The sequence below is a fragment of the Haliotis rubra genome, unplaced genomic scaffold (genome assembly GCF_003918875.1).
Source record: "Haliotis rubra isolate DU_JTF1 unplaced genomic scaffold, ASM391887v1 Scf296, whole genome shotgun sequence".
NCBI lineage: Eukaryota > Metazoa > Mollusca > Gastropoda > Lepetellida > Haliotidae > Haliotis > Haliotis rubra.
In genome coordinates, this window is record NW_025766964.1 from 439423 (window position 1) to 465025 (window position 25603).

The window sequence follows — 25603 nt, forward strand, 5'->3', positions numbered from 1 at the left end:
CACTCTGTCCAGCGTGGAGAATGGACATACAGATGGGGTACAACTTACATGGTGTATCCTGGTGGCAAAGGCGTGGAATGTTTGGTGTACTTGTGCTGGACCGAGGGTCACTCTGTCCAGCGTGGAGAATGGACACACAGATGGGGGTACAACTTACATGGTGTATCCTGGTGGCAAGGGCGTGGAATGTTTGGTGTACTTTGTGCTGGACGAGGGTCCACTCTGTCCAAGGGTGGAGAATGGACATACATCACACAGATGGGGGTACAACTTACATGGTGTATCCTGGTGGCAAGGCGTGGAATGTTTGGTGTACTTGTGCTGGGCCGAGGGTCACTCTGTCCAGCGTGGAGAATGGACATACAGATGGGGGTACAACTTACATGGTGTACCCTGGTGGCAAGAAGTGGAATGTTTGGTGTACTTGTGCTGGACGAGGGTCACTCTGTCCAGGGTGGAGAATGGACATACATCACACAGATGGGGGTACAACTTACATGGTGTACCCTGGTGGCAAGGGCGTGGAATGTTTGGTGTACTTGTGCTGGGCCGAGGGTCACTCTGTCCAGCGTGGAGAATGGACACACAGATGGGGGTACAACTTACATGGTGTATCCTGGTGGCAAGGGCGTGGAATGTTTGGTGTACTTGTGCTGGACGAGGGTCACTCTGTCCAGGGTGGAGAATGGACACACAGATGGGGGTACAATTTACATGGTGTACCCTGGTGGCAAGAGGCGTGGAATGTTTGGTGTACTTGTGCTGGACGAGGGTCACTCTGTCCAGCGTGGAGAATGGACATACATCACACAGATGGGGGTACAACTTACATGGTGTACCCTGGTGGCAAGGGCGTGGAATGTTTGGTGTACTTGTGCTGGACGAGGGTCACTCTGTCCAGGGTGGAGAATGGACACACAGATGGGGGTACAACTTACATGGTGTATCCCTGGTGGCAAGGCGTGGAATGTTTGGTGTACTTGTGCTGGACGAGGGTCACTCTGTCCAGCGTGGAGAATGGACACACAGATGGGGTACAACACATGGTGTACCCTGGTGGCAAAGGCGTGGAATGTTTGGTGTACTTGTGCTGGGCCGAGGGTCACTCTGTCCAGCGTGGAGAATGGACACACAGATGGGGGTACAACTTACATGGTGTACCACCCTGGTGGCAAGGGCGTGGAATGTTTGGTGTACTTGTGCTGGACGAGGGTCACTCTGTCCAGGGTGGAGAATGGACATACATCACACAGATGGGGGTACAACTTACATGGTGTACCCTGGTGGCAAGGGCGTGGAATGTTTGGTGTACTTGTGCTGGACGAGGGTCACTCTGTCCAGCGTGGAGAATGGACACACAGATGGGGGTACAACTTACATGGTGTATCCTGGTGGCAAGGGCGTGGAATGTTTGGTGTACTTGTGCTGGACGAGGGTCACTCTGTCCAGCGTGGAGAATGGACACACAGATGGGGGTACAACTTACATGGTGTACCCTGGTGGCAAGGGCGTGGAATGTTTGGTGTACTTGTGCTGGACGAGGGTCACTCTGTCCAGGGTGGAGAATGGACATACATCACACAGATGGGGGTACAACTTACATGGTGTACCCTGGTGGCAAGGGCGTGGAATGTTTGGTGTACTTGTGCTGGACGAGGGTCACTCTGTCCAGGGTGGAGAATGGACACACAGATGGGGGTACAACTTACATGGTGTATCCTGGTGGCAAGGGCGTGGAATGTTTGGTGTACTTGTGCTGGGACGAGGGTCACTCTGTCCAGCGTGGAGAATGGACACACAGATGGGGGTACAACTTACATGGTGTACCCTGGTGGCAAGGGCGTGGAATGTTTGGTGTACTTGTGCTGGACGAGGGTCACTCTGTCCAGCGTGGAGAATGGACACACAGATGGGGGTACAACTTACATGGTGTACCCTGGTGGCAAGGGCGTGGAATGTTTGGTGTACTTGTGCTGGACGAGGGTCACTCTGTCCAGCGTGGAGAATGGACACACAGATGGGGGTACAACTTACATGGTGTACCCTGGAGGCAAGGGCGTGGAATGTTTGGTGTACTTGTGCTGGACGAGGGTCACTCTGTCCAGCGTGGAGAATGGACATACATCACACAGATGGGAATGAGACCTCCTGTGTTTCTCCTCAACATGCCTCTGGAAATAGCAACTGAACTTATCTCATCTTGTCTGGCCACACAACACATCAACTACATCAGACTTGGGAGCATGCACTACCTGGCACACCCACCAACAAGCCAGTACTTTAACCATTGAGTTACCCACTCTAAGAGGGTGTCTGGGTAGCCTAATGGTTTAAACATCCCCACTAAAGACCTGGTTCAATTCCCCACATGGGTACAAAGTGGGAATTCCATTTCTGGTGTCCCCGCCACGATATTGCTGGAATATCGCTAAAAGCAGCGTAAAAACATACTCACTCACCCACTGTGAAATCTTTGTCAGTTTGATATTATGTATAATGCAATTTATCATTCATTCAGTGCATGTTATTCTTCATTTCAAATCATTCATACACATCCATTAATCACAAGTCACAGAAAATGTCGGAAGAAATCTCAAAGATAGATTAATAAATTCCAAATACTTAATCTGACATTTTTCTTTTGAAAGGAAATAACTTTCCTGGAATTTCCATCCCCAAAAGTGGCATTGCTGATACTTCACAGGTTTGCATACACAATATTCGTCCATCACCTTTTAAGACCTATGACCAAAATGTTGTACAACTGTGACACTGAAATATGGCTGTGCATAACTCATGGATGTCAACTGAGCTTTGCTGTTTGTGTGGACACGACCATTGTCTAATATTGTAGAGAGGATAGTCCAAGAACGTGGGACATGTTGCAGGAGAAATAATACATTTTGTTTCCATTACTGGAACCAGGCCATACCTTAATTCATAGTGTTCCCCCTAGGCACATTCAGGAGGGTGCTGCACCCTGCCTTTAATTTTTGCGCCCTGCCCTTTTAAGCTCACTCCCAAATACTTGGCCAGAAAAAGAAGACAACTCTATATTGCTGTAGCTGTGTTTTGTGAAATTGTTAAAGAATGTGATAACAGATCAATGTCTTAAAATATGTTTTTTTTCAAATGATATAATCTTACATTAAGAAGAGAGAAGAGTAATAATGAACATGAGAATTAAAATTACAAGACTGTGTTTGACTTCATATATATTTTGTTATCTTGTAAACATTCCTCACCAAAATGCCCTTTTAGATTATGAAGTGCCTTTTTGTACGAAGTTACTCTGCCCTTTCTGAATCCTAGAGGGAACAGCAATTAAGTGATTACATCAGTACTGACTGTATGTAGTTACAAGTGATGGACTGACTGACTGAGTATGGTTTTACGCCCTTTTTAGCAATATTCCAGTAATATCATGGCGGGGGACACCAGAAATGGGCTTCACAAATTGTACCCATGTGGGGAATCGAACCCGGGCCTTCGGCGTGACAAGCGAATGCTTTAACCACTAGGCTACCCCACCGCCCCCACAAGTAATGGAGGAATGTGCTGTATACTGAGCCCATCAAGTATTGACGGTTGGGCCACCTCCCTCAATATTCCAGATTAAACCCTTATGTTTTGATAACTTGTTCCTCATCCCTTTCTTCACTGAATAAAATATGTTTAAATAAAAAAACCTGATGTTTTAAGAGCACAAAACATACCAACACAAGGTAGCAAAAACATTTTGGTTTGGTTTGGTTGTTGTTTCACGTCACTCTCAGCAGTATTCCAGCCATATGTTGGCGGTCTGTAAATAATCAAATCTGGACCAGATAATCCAGTGATCAACAGCATGATTATTGATCTACGTAACTGGGATACGATGACGTGTCAACCAAGTCAGCAGGCCTGAGAACCCGATCCCGTTAATCGCCTCTTGCAACAAGAATGGGTTACTGAAGACAAATTCTAATATGACGGAATCATGAATGTTCAGCAAACTTGACACACATTTGGGGAGGTTCATTACTAAATGGACATTTTGCAATAAAGTATAAGGCACAATGTTATTTTTGCACTTTGTCATGAAGAAAATGTATATTTGTTTGTTTATTTGTTGTTTAATGACGCATTCAGCAACATTCCAACTACATGGTGGCAGTCTGTAAATAATCAAGTCTGGACTAGACAATCCAGTGATTACCATCATGAGCATCAATCTACGTAATTGGGATACAATGACATGTGTCAACTAGTGTTGGGAATTGCTTGAAATCTCACAATTGATGATTGCTTCATTACCAACGAACAATCATCGAAAAAAATTGGTTAGCGTCATTTTTCAGATTTTCCTATCCAGGTTGTTATTGCAGATATGTATAACATGATGCAACTTGCTACTTTAAAGTGATGACTAATATATCATGAACATAAACTTCCCGGTGTCTTCAAGAAATATTCAGTCATGGCTTTTCAGTTAGTGAAGTGAGGTTTCTAAGAATTAAACACGTTTTCAGGCCCTGACAACTTCAACGATATGTTCCATTGTCAAGTATTTCAAAGACTAAAACAGTAGTCCAAAATCGTTTATGTCCGATTAGGACAAAATGTGATCGATTGCTTGGTCATTTGGTCACTGCGATCAATCTTCGATTATTTCAATTAATCGGAACACCACTAGTGTCAACACAAGTCAAAAAGCCTGACCATTTGATCCTGTCAGTCGCCTCTTGCGACAAGTATGTCGAGAATCATCCAAAGAGTATGACTAACATTAGGGGAAGGTCACCATATGAAGTACATCAGTGCATATAAGACCACTGATATTAGATGACCAGTCAAGCCAACTCACCTTCCTGGCACCATGCTGCGAGAAGACCTTGTCACAGAGGGGGCAATGGAACCTCCGTGCCCGAGTGTGTGTGTTTGTGTGTAGCGTCAAAGACCCCAGTAGCTTGAAGTCCTTGCCACACCACTCACACACATAGGGTCTCGTGCTGGAGTGAGACGTCGCACGATGAGACTCAAGACGGTGCACCTCCAGTGTCTCGTAGTCGCAGTCCTGACACATAATGATACAATAGTTTAGATATGGCTTACTCCTGATTTCATTAGAGTCTTTGATAATTGACAGTGGTAGTGATAATAGAGTAACCATGGCAACAGATAGTCTATACGAAATTTATCACAAAATACATTTCTCTCTTTTAGTATTTTTTTTCATGATGATTATATTTGTGAAATACGGCTAGCTAAATTTATTTTCAAAATGTAGACAGATGTCTTTGAATGGCTTTTACAAGGGACACATAAGAAAGGGAGAAATGTATTTACTTCTTTTATATGAGGAACATGTAGACTGGTTTGGAGAATATTCAATGCATTATTCTGCTTCCATAGTTGAGAATCTCAGGGAATAACACAAACACTTTAAACATGGTAAAAAGAGAGGGGATTATGGTGGTCGTTATTTCTACGTATACAAAACTGGACGCTTATTTCCGGAAAGTGGCACATTAGATAAAACAAAAACACCAGCATGGTGTAATAATAATAACTATCAAGACATCATAAAGTAAGAACAACACTAAAAATATCTGAATTCTAGGAGCTGATTGGATAATCTTTTAGCCTGTTAGTTTGAGCTGAATGCATCATTTCATGCTATGATCGTGAAGATGACACAGTTGATGAAAAGTCCTTTATGTCTTGTAAACTTTAAATCAAATCTCACCCACCCATTCTGATGATGCTTTCAGTGTTTCTGTAAACACCATGTCCATCTCACACACTCACTCACCCACTTACTTACCCACCCAACTCACTCACACGCTCACTCACTCATCCATCCACTCACCTGACACTTGAGCACCTGGAACTGGCTGGGGTCAAAGGCTACACTGTGTTTAGAGTATCTGTGACCAGCCACAAGCTTCAGACTCTTGAACTGGTGTCCACACTCTGGGCATCCATACCAGGTGTGTCGCCCCTTCTCCAAGACCTCACACTGTCCAACCCTGCTGTCTGGCTTACACCCAACACTGGAGGAACTTGAACACTTCACCTTTCCCTCCTTACCTTTGTGTTTGCTATTTCGAATTCTTTTACCTCTCTCCTCTTCCAAATCTGGACATTCATCGTTATCTATGCCAAGGCTCTTCCAAATTTTTGGAATCCTTTTTCCACTTCTTGATCTCAACCCACAGACAACACCTTCCTCTTCGACAATTCCAACTTTTCCTTTATCGCATCTGTGGGTATCAACCCTGGGAGCATCGTCAGTGACAATCCCACACTCATGATTCAAAGAATCTTCTACATCAGTGTTGTCCGCAATGTTCCTAATGGCGTCAACAGAGGTGCTGACAGTAACACCTGATGTAACCTGTCCTTCCTGACTGTCTGCCGATGTAGCGCCATCGGTGCCTGTTGGAACCAGACCCATGGCTGTCTTGTATGCCTCTTGTACAATATCAACATCACTGCAATCCAACTTTCCATCATCTGTCAACTTTATGTACACACTACTGCTTTCCATCTTCACACTATCATCAACTGATTTTTGTTCACTATCCACTTCAGATGTATTGCACATTTTTTGCTATTCCAAACTCTGTGGGTTTTTTCTGCTGAACATTAATTTGATGTAAATTAAATTCACTGTTATTTTCACTCATAGTGCCTGTAACGAACACACTTGGCATGCTCTGAACACTAACAGTTACATTTTCCTTGTCAATTATCTGGCATAAATTTGACGAAAGTGGACAACTCCTTTGTTGTCGGACTTATCCTAGTCACTTGTAAAGACTCATTAGATCTGTTATACCTGACATCTGAAATTGTCTGATCTTGTAAGGTTGCAGCAGGATCGTTCTTAGCAGTTTGAGAGTCTATAAGAACATACTCCTCTTTAACAGCATCACATTGAATGTTTGCATACATAGTAATGTTAGTCTGATCTGACGAATGATCAGTGGCATTCATCTCCTCCTCACTGATTACGTTCCAGTCTTTTAATATTTTCAGGTTGGTTGTATTTGTATCTTGTGGTAGTAGTTCACCAGTATAAATAACTTTCACAACCATCTCCAGTTCTCTTATTGCCAGGTCAGACAGCCACAAAATCCTTGAATTACGATTCCTTGAAATCTTTGCTTTGAAACTTTCACTGCCTGCTGCAAGAACTAAACTGTGAACTTTCATCTCACCATCTTTGGCTCTGAGGGTCATGTCACACATATACGACTCTTTATAGAATAAATACAGTGACCGCATTACGTTTCCTTGATAGTGTGAAAAGACTACCATTGTTTTAACATTTGGGGATCTGAAAAAAAATATTTAAAAACATGAGGGTAATCGAAAACATGATGCATAGTTTAAAAGTGCAAATTATCAGAGGCAAGTTATTTGTTAAACATTATCAAATTGATCATCTTATTACATCTGCTGTTCAAGTCCCTTCATGGTGATTCTATTTTGTATATACCATAAATCTTTATTTAAAATCCTCAGGCCCTCAGACTGTTCATCTCGCCCATTTAGATGACGACAATATCCTTCTTTAGACCTGCAGGACCTCTCATTTATTTGAGACAATACCTTGTTGTTATAAAATGCTCCATAAACAATTAATATAATCAAAAACGGAATCAATCAGAAGATGCATACCCGGTTGTACACTCTCTCCCAACTGACTTGCTGAAAGGTTAGGAAACTCTTTGTAAGTGTCAAAGAGAAATTATTCCTGCATACTATTTTTGTTCATGGGAATTATTCGTGTGGAACAGTTTCTAAGTAGGAGCTATTTTCCACGATGCATTTACATTCGTAATATTTATTCTGAACGGAACTAACCCAAGTGAAACTATCAGGGATTTACAGGACATGAATTCCTGCGTACTATACGCATAGAAATTCACAATGAACGCAACAAAATTTATTAGCATGTCACAGGGACTCAGAAACAGTCCAAATACTTTTGTAAATATTCCAAAATTGATAGACAATAGATTCCAATAGACAATAAGCTATCACTGAGTTGGTAAGAGTTCCGCCCGTAACTCCCGCTTGAAATGTATTCTATTTATTATGACCATTTCATGGGGTTAGTGGGGCGGTGGGGTAGCCCAGTGGTTAAAGCTTTGGCTCGTCACGCCGAAGACCCCGGGTTCAAATCCCCACATGGGTACAATTTGTGAAGCCCATTTCTGGTGTCCCCCGCCGTGATGTTGCTGGAATATTGCTAAAAGCGGCGTAAAACCAAACTCAGTCAGTCAGTCAGTCATGGGGTTAGGGTTTAGGTTTAGCGTTTAAATTTAGCATTATGTTAGGTTTAGGGTTAGGTAGGCTTTCTATAAATATACATCTATTCTTATTATAAATCTTAGGCATAGAATGCTATAAAAACGGGGGTTACGGGCGGAAATCTTTCCGCCGAATAATAGGATACAAATATACCACTTTGATAGCGTAATATATCATTTGAGATTATACATCAATTTTGAAGCAGGAAAGTGTGAAGTTATTTTCTAATTGCTGTTAAGTTCAACGTGACAGTACGGATAAAAAATATCCAGGTCGTCAGGTACTTGAAGTAAGTAACCAGAAAAAATGTTCATTCACCAAGGTATTAACTGTTCTTCGTATTACTGTGGCCAAAACTATTGCGCTCCAACGTTTTGAAATTTGTAGTTTATGTTCCAGCGCATGTGGTAGTTCGAATACTTCCGGGAGGCTTGGGCTGGGCGAATGTCTATACAACCATTTATAGCGCTATCATTCTTACGCATTGTACACAAAGAACTCATCCAACTAGCAGTATATTGGAGTTATGTCCCTTCTTCCAGTCTTCTCCACACGTTCAGCACTGAAGAGGACTTGAGACTGCTATTCAAAACTCCAACTTACTCGATGAAACGATTTTAGTGATTTGTTAATTCAAGACATATTTCATTCTTAACCTAACTCTGAAAAGCTGCGATTATAACAATAACGGCGACGACGATGATGATAATGAATTGATGATGATGATGATGATGGTGACGATGATGATGGTGATGATAAATAATTTGTTTTGATCAAAGTTTTTTTTTCAAGAATAACAAATAAGACAAAAAAGCATTTGTTTACTAATGTCACTTTAACCATAAAACAACAAGCTGGAATTGTTGCCGAGCAGCCGTTTATTGTAAATATAATAAAAAAAATAAATTTAAATTTAATAGAATGTGAAGCTTATCCGTTTTTCAAAACTAATGTTTACATTATTTACTCAATGCAAGGTATTTCAAAACCACGACCAAATCAGACATTTTTAAGAGTAGGAAACAATGACCAACATAGTGTTACACCGCCGGTTTGTTTAAGCTGATTTGTTCAAACGTGACGACGCCCCGTGTACGTGACATTCTGAAATGCAGAAACCCACAAACAAGTGTTGAGTGAAACATTCCTACCATCGATTAAAGGCGGAAACAGACAAGTGTCGTGTTGCTTTTCTAAACACGACAGCCTGGAAGAGACCTGTTTAATGATGCTGGTATGGCCTTTCATGTGGGAGAATATCCCAACGAAGTATGCAAATGTGATCTACTTCAAAGACAACATTTTCTTGATTAATTGGTTACTGTTTAACGTTAGTATGTAAGGAAGGGCAAAATGCAAAAGAATTTTAATAATAAGTGTCAGTTTCATCACGGCCCTCCCCAAATATGTTTATTATTTTAATTCCGATTATAATAGTAGCCTACATTGTAATTGTAACCTTGTAGATACAGTACAAACTAATGCAGTACAGAGGGTATGGGGTAGCTCAGTGGTTACAGGGTTCGAACCCAATTTCTGGTGTTCCCAGTCGCCATAGTGAACGAAGCTGAATAAAACCACATTTAGGGAACTATCTTATTAAATCTACAAGTCTGTGTCCAACATGTTTAACAAAGTATACAGAACGTCCACATTACAGTATATATGTATTGAATTAAAACTGACCTGACCCCCAGAACCTTCATTAACACAGTATACAGAACGTCCACATTACAGTATATATGTATTGAATTAAAATTGATCTGACCCCCAGAACCTTCATTAATAACGTTCATTGACGCCTACTTAGGGGCAGGGTAGCGGAGTGGTTAAAGCGTTGGCTCGTCACGCCGAAGGCCGGGTTCGATTCCCCACATGGGTACAATGTGTGAAGCCCATTTCTGGTGTCCCCGCCGTGATATTGCTGGAATATTGCTAAAAGCGGCGTTAAACCATACTCACTCACTCACTCATTGACGCCTCCGAACACCGTGTCACAATGAGTGTGCTTTGTAAGTGGGGTCCTATTCCATGGAACAATTTTACTATACCCATGTCAACATCATTGAGAGTCACTTGCATCATGGCTGCGTTCATCACGCCCCGACATGATGTGCATGGTTACGCTGAAGGTGTTTGTGGTGGTGGTGTGTGGTCCTGTGTATACAGCTCAGGTCACAAATCAGTTGAAGTTAAGCAACTTTGGGCGCGGGAGTCCTCGGATGGGTGACCGTGTTTGGCAGCTCGATTCCTGGGAGTTTCTAGGACTTCGGTCCTGCCACACAACGAAGCACATGTGATACATGTGGTCTCACCTTTGGCAAGTGAGTTTGTTCAAAATTGCCTCTGTTCATGTAGCAGAAGCTGGGTACCCTGTGGGATAAGTCATGTAACCATTAGCCTTCTAGCGCTTCACAGGCAGCTTCGGGTTATCCGGGGTAATAATAATCAGATTGTTTGGTCGCTTCGAGCATGCCTTGTGCATGGAGAAATGCGAATGATAAAAATAGACTATTATTATCATTATTATTAGTTCGCATAATTGAAACGTCAAGGGACAGTTTGTCACGTTTGTCCGTCGTCATTTGCAAACCTCTCATCAGTAAGCACAGGGCCAATGAAGCTGTAACGTCTGCTCCGGCCAATGATTGTACCCCGAATCCTACAATGGGTTCGATTCTGATTTTCAGTATGGCCGCCAAGACAGCCATATTGACCTATTCCTCTCTTATTCAGCTAATTCTGTTCAAATTGGGATACAAATTACTTAGTAGTGAGTCTGTTCATGTATGTTTCGTAAATTCTTGTCTGAAGTTTTCAGAAAATTCTGTAAGGTCTCCAAGACTTTGACATCTTTTCCTTTAAATGTACCCGTGAATATTTGGGTTATAATTGGTCTTCAGCAACCCATGCTTGTCGTAAGAGGCGACTAACGTGATCGGGTGGTCAGGCTCGCTGATTTGGTTGACACATGTCATCGTATCCCAATTGTGTAGATCGATGCTCATGCTGTTGATCACTGGATTGTCTGGTCTAGACTCGATTATTTACAGACCTCCGCTATATAGCTGGAATATTGATAAGTGCGGCGTAAAACTAAACTCAGTCACCCATTCTACTGAACAAAAACTTAATCTAATGAGTGACTCCTTTTGGAATAAGTGGTTTAGGCAAAACAAAATATATTATATTGAGCCAAAATATATTTTACTGTATGTATATATTGACATAAATGGACGAAAAACACGACAAATCGCATCCGACTTTCATTCCATTAAGGACGATGTTATATTATTCACGGGTATAGTAATGTTTAATGTATTTTCCAGATTCCCAGCTACAAATTTGAAAGCTGATTGCGCCATCTTCCGGACTGAGTCCGACTTAAGTCCGACAGACTGACCAAGCCTCGTCAGTTTGTCCAACACCGATGTCTGTCTAGGGGGAGTCCGAAACCCTTGTATACCTCCCGTGCTCACTATCACCAACACCACGAACAGAATCATCATAGACAAAACAAAGATGGCGCAGGAGCAAGGCAGACGACATTTGAAGCGCGCCATTGCCGTGTTGTATGTTTGTCAAATTGAAATCATTCTAAAGTAACGTTCGTCGTTAATTTTTGTATGAAAGAACTATCAGCTAGAGGTTCCAACCGGTGTCTTTTCGTCCCTCAATGTTCTGGAAATAACGTGAAATGTAAATGCCACGCTTTCGAGTTCTTTCCACCGCTTATATTCGGCGATAGATGTTGCTGAGCTGTCAGGTTTTCTACAAATCAAGGCTCTTCGATCCACGTCCTGCGTTGGTGTTCAGTGAAAGGCTTGACATTCCTCCTGTGAAATAACATCAATATATACAAATGTGTTACACACGTCAATATATATACAAGCACGTTTACAGGCCAAGCTATTCTGCTTATGGAAGTGTCTGGTGATTTATGCGCCTTTAACAATAATTCAGCCACACTGCGGAGGGAATTACAAATCTAGAAATCGTTTACAATATACCTTCAGAAATGTTGACAGTGAGTGAGTTGAGTTTTACGCCGCACTCAGCAATATTCCTGCTATATGGCAGAGGTCTGTAAATAATCGAGTCTGGACCAGGCAATCCAGTGATCAACAGCGTGAGCATCGACCTGCGCAATTGGAAACCGATGACATGTGTCAACCAAGCCAGCGAGCCTGACCACCCGATCCCGTTAGTCGCCTCTTACGACAAGCATGGCAAGTTACTGAAGGTTCATTCTAACCCGGACCTTAACGGGTAAGAAATGTTGACAGACGAACCGACTTTTAAAGGAGGTATGCATTAAAATATAAATTTTGATTAAATGATTTATCATGTTTATTGTGCATATTAAAACAAGCATCTGGAATGAAAACATACTATCGACAACAATAGTAACCCAAAAACCCGTTACAACCCTTCTCTTATTCCGAAATCTACTGAGAGTTAATGAGCAGGGTTGTCATCACGTGACCTGACGTCAACTTCCAGACGGACGCTGTTTCTGCGCAGTGTTTGGTACATCACTCGAGTTCATTACTTGGCTACTCAACCGTTGTGTTCCAGTAGTAAAAAGACAAATATAATATGACTTATGTGTAACTTTTATCTGCCATACGGTTGACAGTGTATTTGTCTGTACATTTTTAGTAAAATACGCTATCTTCCCTAAAATGGCTTACCCTTTCCTTGAATCCATAGTTATTTCCTAAACATCTTAAAGGTTTAATTCAACCAGTAAAACACCCTTTGTGACCTTACAGTCGAACATTGCCTTGAGATATAGTCGACAAAAGATCTTAAGATTTCCCTTTCATTTAATCGACAAAGAGTTTCAAATTTCCCCTTTTTAGGTTACCCTTGAAATGCCGCTCAAAGCCGAATTGTGAACATGTGTTGGTGCAATTTCCTCTGTAGAGTTGCGGCCCTTGGTCACGCAAGGAACCTATAAATGTGGGCTCGAATGAAGGTTCGTCCTGATTATGTTTCTAGGATTGACAGCACCATATCCGCACCCATGGGTTTCACCAAAGTGATAACGGCCAGCTATGACCTCCGTCACTTTGTGGCTTCCTCGTCCGTCCACCCGGAGAGTGGAAGGTCGCGGGTTCGATCCTGACCGCGTCATACCAAAAGACGTTAAAATATGGTACTTGTAGGTCCCTGCCTGGCGCTCGGAATTAATGGGTACAAAAAGGACTGGTCGGCTCGGAGTCAGTATAATGTGTCTGTTAGGGGTATTCCTGCTTAACTGTGGCATGGTATCACAGTGAGCTAGCACTATAAAACCAGCTTAAAGGTCACATGCAACGTAAAACACAACTTTGCAGATTCTGATACCTTTCGGTATGGACTTACAGATACAATTCATCAAATATGCATATTCAACTTATAAAGTTGAAAAATAACGCGATGAAAAAAACCCGCGAAATCGGAGTTCAAACGATTCACTAACTTCACCCCGGCGCTTGGGGTGAAAAGTGGTTTCAACAGCTGGGCTGCGCTGCGCTGGGCTGGGCTGCGCTCATAGCGCATGCGCAGTGAAATAGGTTCGCGCAGCTTGAAAGCGGGATGTCCGGATTATAAGGTCGTGAGCAGGAGTAGTCTAATCAAAACAAATAGTAAATAATCTACTCATTACATAAAAGAACCTTGTTAGGATCTAGATCTTCTCAGCTATGAGGCGTTCGACATTTCAAGATGGAAAACCTTCGCTGGCGGTGAATACTCGGTGAAGGCTTTGATGTGAGCTATTTTTCTAATGCTTTGATGATATTTCACAAGCGCGAGCCTTTTTATAGTTTATGACAGTAGATTACCAATTTAACTGTTTATATAATTTCATTTGTCTATTTCACCACACGTTCTTCTTACCGAGTCACTTTCTCAGTTCGATACTTAAAGCAATGTTATTATTTAGCATTGACAGAATTTCTGTGATATAGATATGTCGTTGTCACAGACAAAACTCAATGTCTGTTTTATTGACACCTATGTGTCTGCCTGCCTGTCTGCTAATGACAATGTTCAATACACAACTTCGATCACTGACCACATGCAATTTGAACTTAACACCTATCAAGCTATACACCATAAACGAAACGCATTGATTTATGGCCCGAGTTCGGTCTCTGTCAAATTATGTGACAGAGCGCACTTGAGCGCACACCCACCCGCTCTGACTGGGTTCGGTATCCCGGGTGCTTCGTTTCGAGGAATGTTTCGAGGGAAGTAAACCCATGTACAAAATATTGCAAATTTGATTTGCGACTTAATCAGTGAAACGCCTACACCAAACCGAGAATAATTGTGCACACAAACAACTATGGGCCTTTATCAGAAGCTGACATTTGGCTTATGGTGGCAGTGTGTATGTCAGGTGCTTGACATCACTGATATCAGGTGTCATATGTGGCGATAGAATTATCTACATACAGGTAGTGATTGAAACACGCCTGTATGTTAAGTAGAGACTATTCTGCTACATACATGTATATCACAAGGCGCACAAGGGACCACTCTAACATGGCAGGGCGGGAACGAGTAAAGGTTGTTATGTAATAAACAGTAAATCGGATCTTTCACTCTGATCCTTTAGTAAGTATTCACATACATAGCGGTCATTATCGTTCTCCATTCGGAACTACCCGTTGCCTTTCGGAACCGCTCCTATTGCTTCGTCTAGGATTGAAAAGGATCCACATTTATCAGAAAGTGTGTCTACCCTGATATCTTTGTGTGGTTTCGTCAGATCATGATGACTGACTGACTGACTGACTGAGTTTGGTTTTACGCCGCTTTTAGCAATATTCCAGCAACATCACGGCGGGGGACACCAGAAATGGGCTTCACACATTGTACGCATGTTGGGATTCGAACCCGGGTCTTCGGCGTGACGAGCCAACGCTTTAACCATTAGGCTACCACACCGCACCTCAGATCATGATGAAGAACAGCCAATCAGCCAATAAACAGTAAATCGATCTTTCACTCAGATCCTTTAGTATGTATTCACATACGTAGCGGTCATTATCGTTCTCCATTCGGAACTGGCCGTTGCCTTTCGGAACCGCTCCTATTGCTTTGTCTAGGATTGAAAAGGATCCACACTGATCAGAAAGTGTGCCTGCACTGACATCTTGCGTGGTGTTTCGTCAGATTATGACGAAGAACAGCCAATCAACAAACCGATTTTAGGAGAGGTTTCAACGATGTCGTTTTGCAGATATATAATAATAGTGGGTGTTTATAACTGCGCCTGTATCCGTGCATTCAATGCTCGCTCATGGCGCTACAAAATATATGTACAATGAATACATGAGATTACAAACAGTTGGAGTTAAAAAAAGGAAGAAAGGGTCTAAGGGAAAGCTATGGAGAAGTAATGAGTTTTTAGAAGGGACTTGAAAGAGTTCAGTGATTCGGCACATTTGACGTCAGCTGGCAGTGAATTCCAAAGCAATGCTGAAGTGTAGGCAAAGGTCCTCTGGCCATACGAGACAAGTCTGACTTTAGGGACTGTAAGTAGGTGATGATTCTGGGATCTTAGACATCTCGCAGGGGTGTACAGTGTAAGAAGTTCAGATAGATACTCTGGAGCTTGACTGTGGAAAAATTTATATACAAGGCACAGGGTTTTGAAGTTCTTACTGTACTTAACAGGGAGCCAATGTAGGGAAATGAGAGATGGAGTTATGTGATGTCCCTTAGATTTCAGACATACAATACGGGCAGCAGTGTTTTGAATTGTTTGGAGTTTCTGTACTTGCATAGACTTCAATCCAGCATGGAGGCTATTGCAATAGTCAAGTCTAGAAAGCACCGGAGATCTTACTAAGGCATGGACACTGTCTGTGGTGATGTATCGGCGGATTGAGCTAATGATACTGAGGTGGTGATGGCAGACTTTACGTAGATGGTTAATGTGGGCATCAAGTGAGAGATTCGAGTCGATGTACACACCAGGTCCTTGGCAACAGAGCAAGGTTGAATGCCAGAGGATGCCACCTTGACACCAGAGACTCCCTGCAGCTGCCTATGGCTACCGGCTATCAACTGTTCAATCTTACTGTCATTGAGCTGCAGTTTTCTAGATGTCATCTATCTCTTTATGTCGGACACACAGTCAACCACAATCTGAAGGTCTTCCAGAAGTGAGCTCCGTCTCAAGATGGTAGTGAGCTGAGTGTCATCTGCATATCCATAGTGGCTGCAACCGTGCTTGTTGATAACTGCTGGTAGCGAGTTCACACAAAGCAGGAAGAGAATCGGTCCTAGGACCGACCCTTGAGGAACCCCATAAGCTACCTCAAGTCTAGATGAAGTAACACCATTAACTCACACTTCTTGGCTCCGACCACTCAGATAAGACTGAAACCACCTCAAAGCAGTTCCTCTCACTCCAACTTGCAAATCCAGGATTTCTAATAGCTGTTCGTGTTCTACAGTGTCAAACGCTGCATTGAAATCAATCAACACAAGGGTTCCCGGAATCCAGAATATTTCTCAAGTCATTTACCAATCTCAGAAGAAGAGTTTCTGTGGAATGATGTGGACGATATGCCGACTGGAATCTGTTGAGTAGGTCATGGGATGAGAGATGTTCCATCAGCCTCTTTGCTACAGCCTTTTCAATGAGTTTCGATAGAAATGACAAATTCGACACAGGTCGATAGCTTTTCAGCTGTGAACTGTCCAATTTGTTGTTTTTAATCAGAGGCTTTATGATTGCATTTTTCAAAGATTGAGGAAATATGCCAGTTGAAATACTTCTGTTTATGATATCTGTGATGACCGGAAGTAGTATATATCGATGCCCCGATTATAATCGAATCTGGATCAAACGCTATTCTTGTAAATTACCTTGGTTGATGATGCTAAGCCCCCGTTGAGACTGGTTTGTGACTCGCATACTGATTGGGCCGCATGCCAGGTATCGTAACCAATCAGAATGGCAAATGGAAATGATGGGCGGGTAATTTGATTCTGCGAGAACTGGATCCAGGAGGTTAGATTAGGCTGAAGGAACAAAGCGATCTTAGCGCTAAGGTGATTGTAACTCCCATACCTTAACACAGACTTAAGGCAGTCTTAGCGCTAAGGTTGTTTTGTACAACGGCACCCTGGAGATATAGATGAATGTCTCAACCAGACAAACTGTCAAAGACCATCCGATACCCATTTTAGTCCGCATCTACAAGCATGACATCCTAGTGATCTGGCCGGGAATACAGGGGCGATATTCCGGTTTGTTGTCAGTATCGTCAGTATTGGTGGCCCTGATTAGGTTTCCAGGTTTGTAAGCACCATACCCGAGCTTGTAGCCATCAACAAAGTGTTCTAAGACATGCAGCCATATGGACTTTACTCCCAGTTAAAGCTAACATGATATAAAGGAAAACTGATTTCTATGGATAGTCAACTTCTTTATTGCAATGAGTGCGACGTTTCGGTGTAGGTACTAACACCGTTATCAAGCAAGTGATAATCACTCATTGCAATAAAGAAGTTGACTATCCATAGAAATCAGTTTTCCTTCATCTTCACAACTTCTAAAATGCCTCTCAAAGAAAATAACATGATATAGCTGAAATACTGTGCAAAGCGGTACTACCTCACTCACTCACATTTAGTCGTCCTTGAGTTAAGTGAGTGAATTTGGTTTTACGCCGCTTTCAGCAATATTCCACCAATATCATGGCGGTGGACACCAGAAATGGACTTCACACATTGTACCCATGTTGGAATCGAACCCGGGTCTTCGGCGTGTCGAGCGAACGCTTTAACCACGAGGTTACTCCACCGCCCTTCTTGAGTTAAGTCGGTACGTGCAATCGTTTGTTTCTAGGAACCTAGTTACGTGGGCTACAAGTGGTGTGACAGAGAAAAAGTTTCAACCTGCATAAACCTATTCTGGGCATCTTGCGACACAAAGGTCAAGGTTAGGTGGAACACTATATCGTAAGGACTAGATGCATATTTCAGACTTGTAAAGACGTCATACGTAACGTGAAGTAATGGTGTCATGCGATCTGGATGCATTTCGGTCACATACTCTGACGTCATATTTCTATTTACTGGTTTCCGATTGCAGCGATTAGCTGTATCATTAACGTCTGGGAAGTATCTCACCTCATGCAAGCGTTATTCACCTGAGACAATTCGTACGCCATGAATCACGTGATCATCTTCAGTCAAAAACAGTTGGAAGGTGCAAAATTAGAAGATAAATAGTATCGTTTGTTTCCGGCATTCTTTTGGAATTCAACACAGACAAATTTTGTTTAAAACCGACGGCGTCAACCAAGGAAAAATCTGGATCACACAAAATACAGTGAGCCGCCATTATGCAATGAAAGTAGTGCATATTCTTACTTATCATTGGGCTGTTATACGGCTTTTGTAATCCAGGGTGAAGCCCATTTCTGGTGTCCCCCGCCGTGATATTGCTGGAATATTGCTAAAAGCGGCGTAAAACCAAACTCAGTCAGTCAGTTGTAATCCAGGGAATCGAACGATATTCGACGAGGTTTCTCGACAAATGAAATTGTAGAAAACACTCACTATTGGTTTACAATTTATCATCCACAGGTTTCTATAAAACAAATTCTCAAAATGTTTTCATCCGCGGGAGTTCATGGAGAGAACATGTCAGGAGTATCCAATAGTTGGTTAATGGACCGATGCTCATCTTATCAACCACTGGTTTTGAGGTCCCAGATGTATTCGTACAGGCTGCCAGTAACAGCGGGGGTACTGACGTCCGAGACGATAACCAACAGCCATTCACTCACGTAACATACTGTATTCTACCGTCAACGTAGGTGCCCTTTTCCCTGACATTTGGGATTAAACATTGCTTTACAAATTGTCGAGGAAATAATATTTATATGCTTTCATTGTTCTAAGCAGATGAAGCAGATGATACGGATGTCATTAGCTGTGACAGGTGTGTTTAATGTGTGAGGCGGGGTCAGTTTGTAAGTTGTGTTGGATTGGTAAAGTGTTTTTTTATCTGTTAAGTGGGTTTGATCTGTAAAGTATGTTGGATTTGTACAGTGTGTTGGATTGGTAAAGTGTGTTTGGTTTGAAAAGATGTTGGATTTGTAAAGTGTGTTGGATTTGTAAGGTGTGCTTTATCTGTTAAATGTGTTGGCTCAGTAAAGTGTGTTATATTTGTTCAGTGTGTTGGATTGGTAAAGTGTTGGTTCAATAAAGTTGGTCTTATTTGTAAAGTGTGTTGGATTGGTAAAACTGGTTTTATTTGTGTTAGTGTTGGATTTGTAAAGTGTGTTTTATCTGTTAAGTGTGTTGGATTTGTAAAATGTGTTGGATTAGTAAAGAGTGTTTTATTTGTTAAGAGTGTTGGATTTGTAAAGTGTGTTGGATTGGTAAGGTGTGTTTTATCTGTTAAGTGTGTTGGATTTGTAAAATATGTTGGATTAGTAAGGTGTGTTTTATTTGTTAAGTGTGTTGGATTGGTAAAGTGTGTTTTATTTGTTAAGTATGTTGGATTGGTGAAGTGTGTTTGATTGGTAAAGTGGGTTGGGTTTTCGAGGCGATATTCCTGAAATATCAATGCAATATAAAGACGCCGGACAAAAAGTATGGGTTCGAATCCGCCTTTTGCCCGACGAGCTATACCCTTTACCACTAGACAACCGAATATAAACATATACACTAGTGGTGGTCCGATTAATTGAAATAATCGATGATTGGTCGCAATGACTAAACGACCAAGCAATCAATCATGTTTTCTCATAATCGAACACAAACAATTTGGGAACACTTGTTTGCATTAACGATATTTTTTCACAAGGTTGGTTTTGTCTGTTACATTTCATACGCACTACAAGCTCGTTCCAAGTCATAATTGAATTTATCTTAAAGAGTCCAGGACATTTATGTTCCTAGCATAAGGGCTCTGAACAGCGCCTGGTTCTCAACGGACCGGGTATTACACGAGTTATCCCAGTAAGTGTATGTAGGAAGCTACAGATAAACAAGACATAGAGTGGTGGCGTTATGTCGACAGGCTCGTTTGACAACAGTTATGTTTACCCGGTATAAATATAGCCTCGATAAAGATGTACACACAGTTCATCTGTAGCATTCCCTGCTCGAGAGCACCTGTTTCCATACCCACGCCAATCTACACATATACATACATGTATATGTAAAATACACAAACATCGGTACTGTTGCCAGAAAGGTCATCTGAAGTAATTTCACATCAAGTCTGGAGGTTGTGCAAATGTAAATTTACACAGGTGCATATTTGCACAGGTAGCGAATATCAGAATTACGTATACATATGCATTGTTTCGGAAATAAGGTTATCAATTTCGTCGATTAAGTGAGTGAGTGGGTTTAGTTTTACGCGGCTTTTAGCAATATCACAGAAATGGGCTTCACACAGTGTACCCATGTGGGGAATCGAACCCGGATCTTCGGGTGGCGAGTGAACGCTTTAACCACTAGGCTACCCACCGCCCCGTTTCGTCGATTGCCATGCCATATACTCACGTGTGAAAAAATACAGATGCGTAATTTTGAATACGTGAGTAAGGTCGGTGCGTACGAGTTAGACGTATGTTGTCCTCCGTAGCCCACGTCAAAGTCGCGGCTGTTGATGTTTGTGCGGTGGGTGATTGTTGATGATTGCGTTCTTGTTTGTGCGTTATCGTTGAGGAGGGTATACGTAAATAATGTTGCGAGGCATCGCAATGTGTTTAATGTGATTATAAAATAATCATTTAATTAGCTGAAAACACCAGTATATTTAAGTACAATGAGCTATGTTTCATAACCATATATTTTCTTTAAGTAATGATGATTAGCCCCGATGCGAGAGGACAGCTTTGTTTAGTTGTTGTTTAACGCCGCACTCCACGCCGCAATATTCCAGCTAAATAATGGAGTCGGTACCGGTGCCAGACAATCCAAGAGCATTGATCTCAGTAAATGGGATACGAGAGAGAGAGAGAGAGAGAGAGAGAGAGAGAGAGAGAGAGAGAGAGAGAGAGAGAGAGAGAGAGAGAGAGAGAGAGAGAGAGAGAGAGAGAGAGAGAGAGAGAGAGAGAGAGAGAGAGAGAGAGAGAGAGAGAGGCTGAGTGGGGGTACGCGTGTGTGTCAACGTACTGTCAAACACGTTACTCTTACTCTCCTAACATTCATGAGTTCCTTGTTCAATTCTGATGTTCAGTCAACTTTAATACATGTTTACTGTTATCTGCTCAGGACACACACAGGATGCCATGTCAAGCACCTGCTTCCCCAATTTCTATCTGTTTCCGTATTTCTGTTCACCAGTTTAAGTCCGGCTGTGACATTGACATCACAGATATGCATCATGCACCGGTCATCATGCATTCAGACGGTGGCGTCACCATGTGACTGACGTGGATCTGTGTACAGTCAACTACGGTTAAATCGAACTCAAAGGGACCAACCATATTAGTTCGTTATAACCGTAGTTCGTTATACTCATTTCGACAAAAGCATACTGGGCGGTGGGGAAGCCTAGTGGCTAAAGTGTTCGCTCGTCACACCGAAGACCCGGGTTCGATTCCCCACATGAGTACAATGTGTGAAGCCCATTTCTGGTGTCTAGCGCCGTGATATTGCTGGAATATTGCTACAAGCGGCGTAAAACCATACTCACTCACTAACTCACAAAATTATACAGTTCGTTATATCCGCCAATTCGCCATAAGCGTCTTCGTTATAAACGTAGTTCAATGTTATCTGATCATCAAACTAAAGTTTATGAATCTATCCATTACAGAGAAAGAAGTTTCGCCGCCTTTCAATATTCCAGAAATGTCACGGCGGGAGACACCAGAAATGGGCTTTCTGATAATGCTTCTTGTTCCTACTCACAAGACTATGAGGATGTATTCCACTATTTTTTCATGTGTCCTAATATAATACCATTCGATACGAATCGTATTTCTATGTGAAAGGTTTCTCCCTACGGGATGTGCTAAATGGCAATAACTCAGTATCTCATCAGACGAATATGGATATTCTACGGTCAGTCCATCAATTCATTATTACGTCAAAACGTTTTGATTCATAAAGTTTTGTAGCTTCTCTTATTTTGTATTTGTATCAACTGGCCACGAAACAAAACCAAGATAAATTGTTGATATACATGATTGTTATTATTCAGAGATAACTTGTTATAACCACTATAAACATGTACAACATTATGCACAAATGTGAACCTTCACATGTATTATGGAGCGGCATTAATATAAGCCATTTAGGCTTGTTTGCCAATCCTTTTCTTTCTTCTTGAATAGAATAAAATATGTTTTAACCAAAATGGGCTTCACACATTGTACCCACTATCCATCATAAGGGCTGATAGATCTATAGGGAACGGTGTATATGTGCGCGTGTGTTTATGTGAGTGCTTGCGTGCGTGCGTGTGTTATGAGGTAGTACTTGAAACTGACTCATATTTACTAGTGGTGTAACGATTTATCGATAGTATCGATGTTTACATCGTCAACTACGCGATACGAGTGCATCGATACAAAACACATTTAGGCAATATATCAGGATATTTATATCGCGAGGGTCCATGATGCATCGATGTATCGCCACAAGAGACGATATATCCCGATACAACTTAAATACTACTTATAGTTCTAAGGAGTATTGCATTAGGAATAAGAAAGGAGTCTCTTTGAAAATCTTCAGAATTTTAAAAACAAATTGAATTTTAAAGGAATTTGTTTGTGTCTGTTATCTCTGTTACAAGAACAAAGGAGTTGGTGTATAAGTCACAGAGTGTGAACATTTTACAAACTCTGTGAACTGAGAATAATTGTCTTCAAGTAATTGAAATATGCAGATATGTTTTAGTTGTTTGACAAATGACACTATCTATTTACAACTATGAACGATGTCTTAGTGTTGTTTAGAAAGAGAACAAAGAGAAGATAAAATTTACAAAGCAGACTTAAGTGATTCCGAATGTTGATATAAATTACATTGAGTTGTTTGTGAAATCATTGGTGTAGAAGCACAACTTCCCAAGGGAAACTTCACTTTCAAATTGATATATATAAGATCAAGGTATGCTGAATATGTTTGACCTTTTTAAGCATTAAATGCTGAAACTTTATTAGATGAACAGCTTTTTAAGCGTGTGTGAATGGAACACAAGTTCTGCTGTATAACAAATAAAGTTTCAGTCATTTTATGTATCATATCTGTTCTGTTATTAGAAATTGTAAAGTATCGGGATACGTATCGTATCGCCACCATTGTATCGTGATGATAATCGTCTCGCAGGTTCCTTGCCAATACTTTCATGATATATCGTCCCGCCTCATTAAACTGGTATCAGGATATATCGTCTCGCCACTTAGGCCACGATATTTACGTGTATTAAAGTTTAAAAAGTTCTTTATCAGTGGTAATGCTTTACTGATTGTTAGCGCTGAGAGCATACCTGGTGTGGAGTTTGGCGCTATATGAATGGACACATTATTGTTGGGTATGATAATAGCCAGACAAACGAAGAAGATCTTCAGAGGTGCTGTGAAGGTAATCCGTCAGGGTGTGATGGTGTTCATGTTATCAACCACTGGTTGCCCTGACCCAGCCTTAATTACATAACATTGGTTGACGAATACCATTGCCCGACGCCCGGGTCGAGTGGAATTCTCCGGTCGGTCAAGTAAATATCCACATTAAACTTTACCGTGGCACAGTAGTGCCAAACTACTGAAGTGTTTTGATACATGTATTTTTATGATGAAATAAAAATGCAGTTGCTACCAACTGATCAAGATTATTTGCAAAAGAAAACAAATTGTTAATTGTGGTCAAGTGAAAAAAATATTTGGTCAAGTGGATTTTGAAAGTTTACTGGACCTGTGTACAGTGGAGTTTTAAAAAAATGTTCAACCCCTGCATACAGGTTGCGTGTATTGATATAAATTACCCGCACATTCTCTCTGTCAATCGCCCCCTTCAAATCTAATATTCTACTGTGAGAATATATATTGTTTACACAAAGAAAAACTCTGCTTTCAATAAATGGTGAATGAGTGAGTTTAGTTTTACGCCGCACTCAACAATATTCCAACAATATGGCGGAGGTCTGTAAATAATCGAGTCTGGACCAGACAATCCAGTGATCAACAGCTTGAGTATCGATCTATGCAATTGGGATACGATGACATGTGTCAACCAAGTCAGCAAGCCTGACCATCCGATCCCGTTAGTCCCCTCTTACGACAAACATGGGTTGTTGAAGACCAATTCTAACCCGGATCTCCACGGGTGCTTTCAATAAAAGTATATAGAACACATCATAATCATAGTAATCAGAAACAGCGATATAACAGTTCAGTGTAGCTACAAGGACACAAAGTCCCCATTCACTCACCTTCTACACAACAGTAGCCTTGGCAGCGTGACCGCCTGACGACATTGTCTACAGATTAACCTCTTGCAGATTTAACAGATGTGAAGACTGTTCTGGTTTCCATGGCAAGGGAATGTTCCATAAGGAATCACGTCAATTACATCTTGTACAGATTCAATTCTCGTCATATTTCTCGGATATGGTGGAACTAAACAGGCCATAACATGCCAATTAAATTTTTAAAATTGGCTTTATGATTATGAAGATTTTCTTTCAGAAAATTCATAGAAACACCGAGGGGGATGAGAAACATCCGAAACATTTTGAAACATTCCCTAAATATTTAAGTGACCTCAACAGAAAAACAATCCTGTAAATATCATTAACTTTTTTAGAAAGTGTGTAACATGCATTATGTGTTAAGCGAAATGTCATTCTAAATGGTTTTTGTGCCAGGTTCGTGCTATTTGTGCTGCGTTGTGAGGACGTGAGGCGATTCTGGTCGTACAAATGGTTCTCGTCTGCGATCTCAATCTGCGTCTTTATGTGTTGTTTTGTGACACAGTTATGTGTTTTGGCCATGTTGACATACGTCCATGTGGTTCGTTGTGTATTATATTCCATGTGTTATTTGTGATACGTATTGTTCTGATTTTATATACGAGTATACTTTGTGCTATTTACTTGGATATAAGAATCAACCTACATAGGGAAAAGGGCGTACTAAACTGGCGTACAAAAGAAAGTACACACCTTTTGGATTACTTTCCGAAAAGCGACGTAAAAGTTTTGAAAAGAGTTTTTACAGTGATATATAAGTCACAAACTTTCCTAATATGTTGCCAAAACACAATAGATATCGTGTCCAATTGCCAAGTTGCCAGTCAAAATCACACCACT

At 41.4% G+C, this 25603-nt stretch overlaps 1 protein-coding gene and 1 long non-coding RNA gene across 2 annotated transcripts; both read right to left on the reverse strand.

Annotated features, from left to right (window-relative positions):
• Positions 1-1893: 1893 nt before the first annotated feature.
• Positions 1894-8739, reverse strand: LOC124282220 (zinc finger protein 492-like). Its single transcript, XM_046718178.1, has 4 exons — positions 8623-8739; positions 5852-7324; positions 4847-5056; positions 1894-2171 (listed from the first exon to the last, which is right to left on the reverse strand). Exons 2-4 carry the CDS (start codon positions 6587-6589, stop codon positions 2031-2033), a joined length of 1089 nt encoding a protein of 362 aa, XP_046574134.1. The 5' UTR covers positions 6590-7324; positions 8623-8739; the 3' UTR covers positions 1894-2030.
• A 2755-nt stretch (positions 8740-11494) lies between these two features.
• LOC124282248 lies at positions 11495-24790 on the reverse strand. Its single transcript, XR_006900110.1, has 2 exons — positions 24725-24790; positions 11495-12140 (listed from the first exon to the last, which is right to left on the reverse strand). It is a non-coding gene; the product is annotated as an uncharacterized LOC124282248 (long non-coding RNA).
• Positions 24791-25603: the final 813 nt, after the last annotated feature.

Bases quoted from the DNA above. Each gene is read 5' to 3' on its own strand.
- LOC124282220 (XM_046718178.1), bottom strand. From the start codon at position 6,589: ATGTGCAATACATCTGAAGTGGATAGTGAACAAAAATCAGTTGATGAT. The intron at 5,057-5,851 runs GTGAGTGGATGG...ATTATGTGTCAG, and splicing joins TCCAGGTGCTCAAGTGTCAG to GACTGCGACTACGAGACACT. The intron at 2,172-4,846 runs GTGAGTTGGCTT...TGCTATTTCCAG, and splicing joins CGCAGCATGGTGCCAGGAAG to AGGCATGTTGAGGAGAAACA.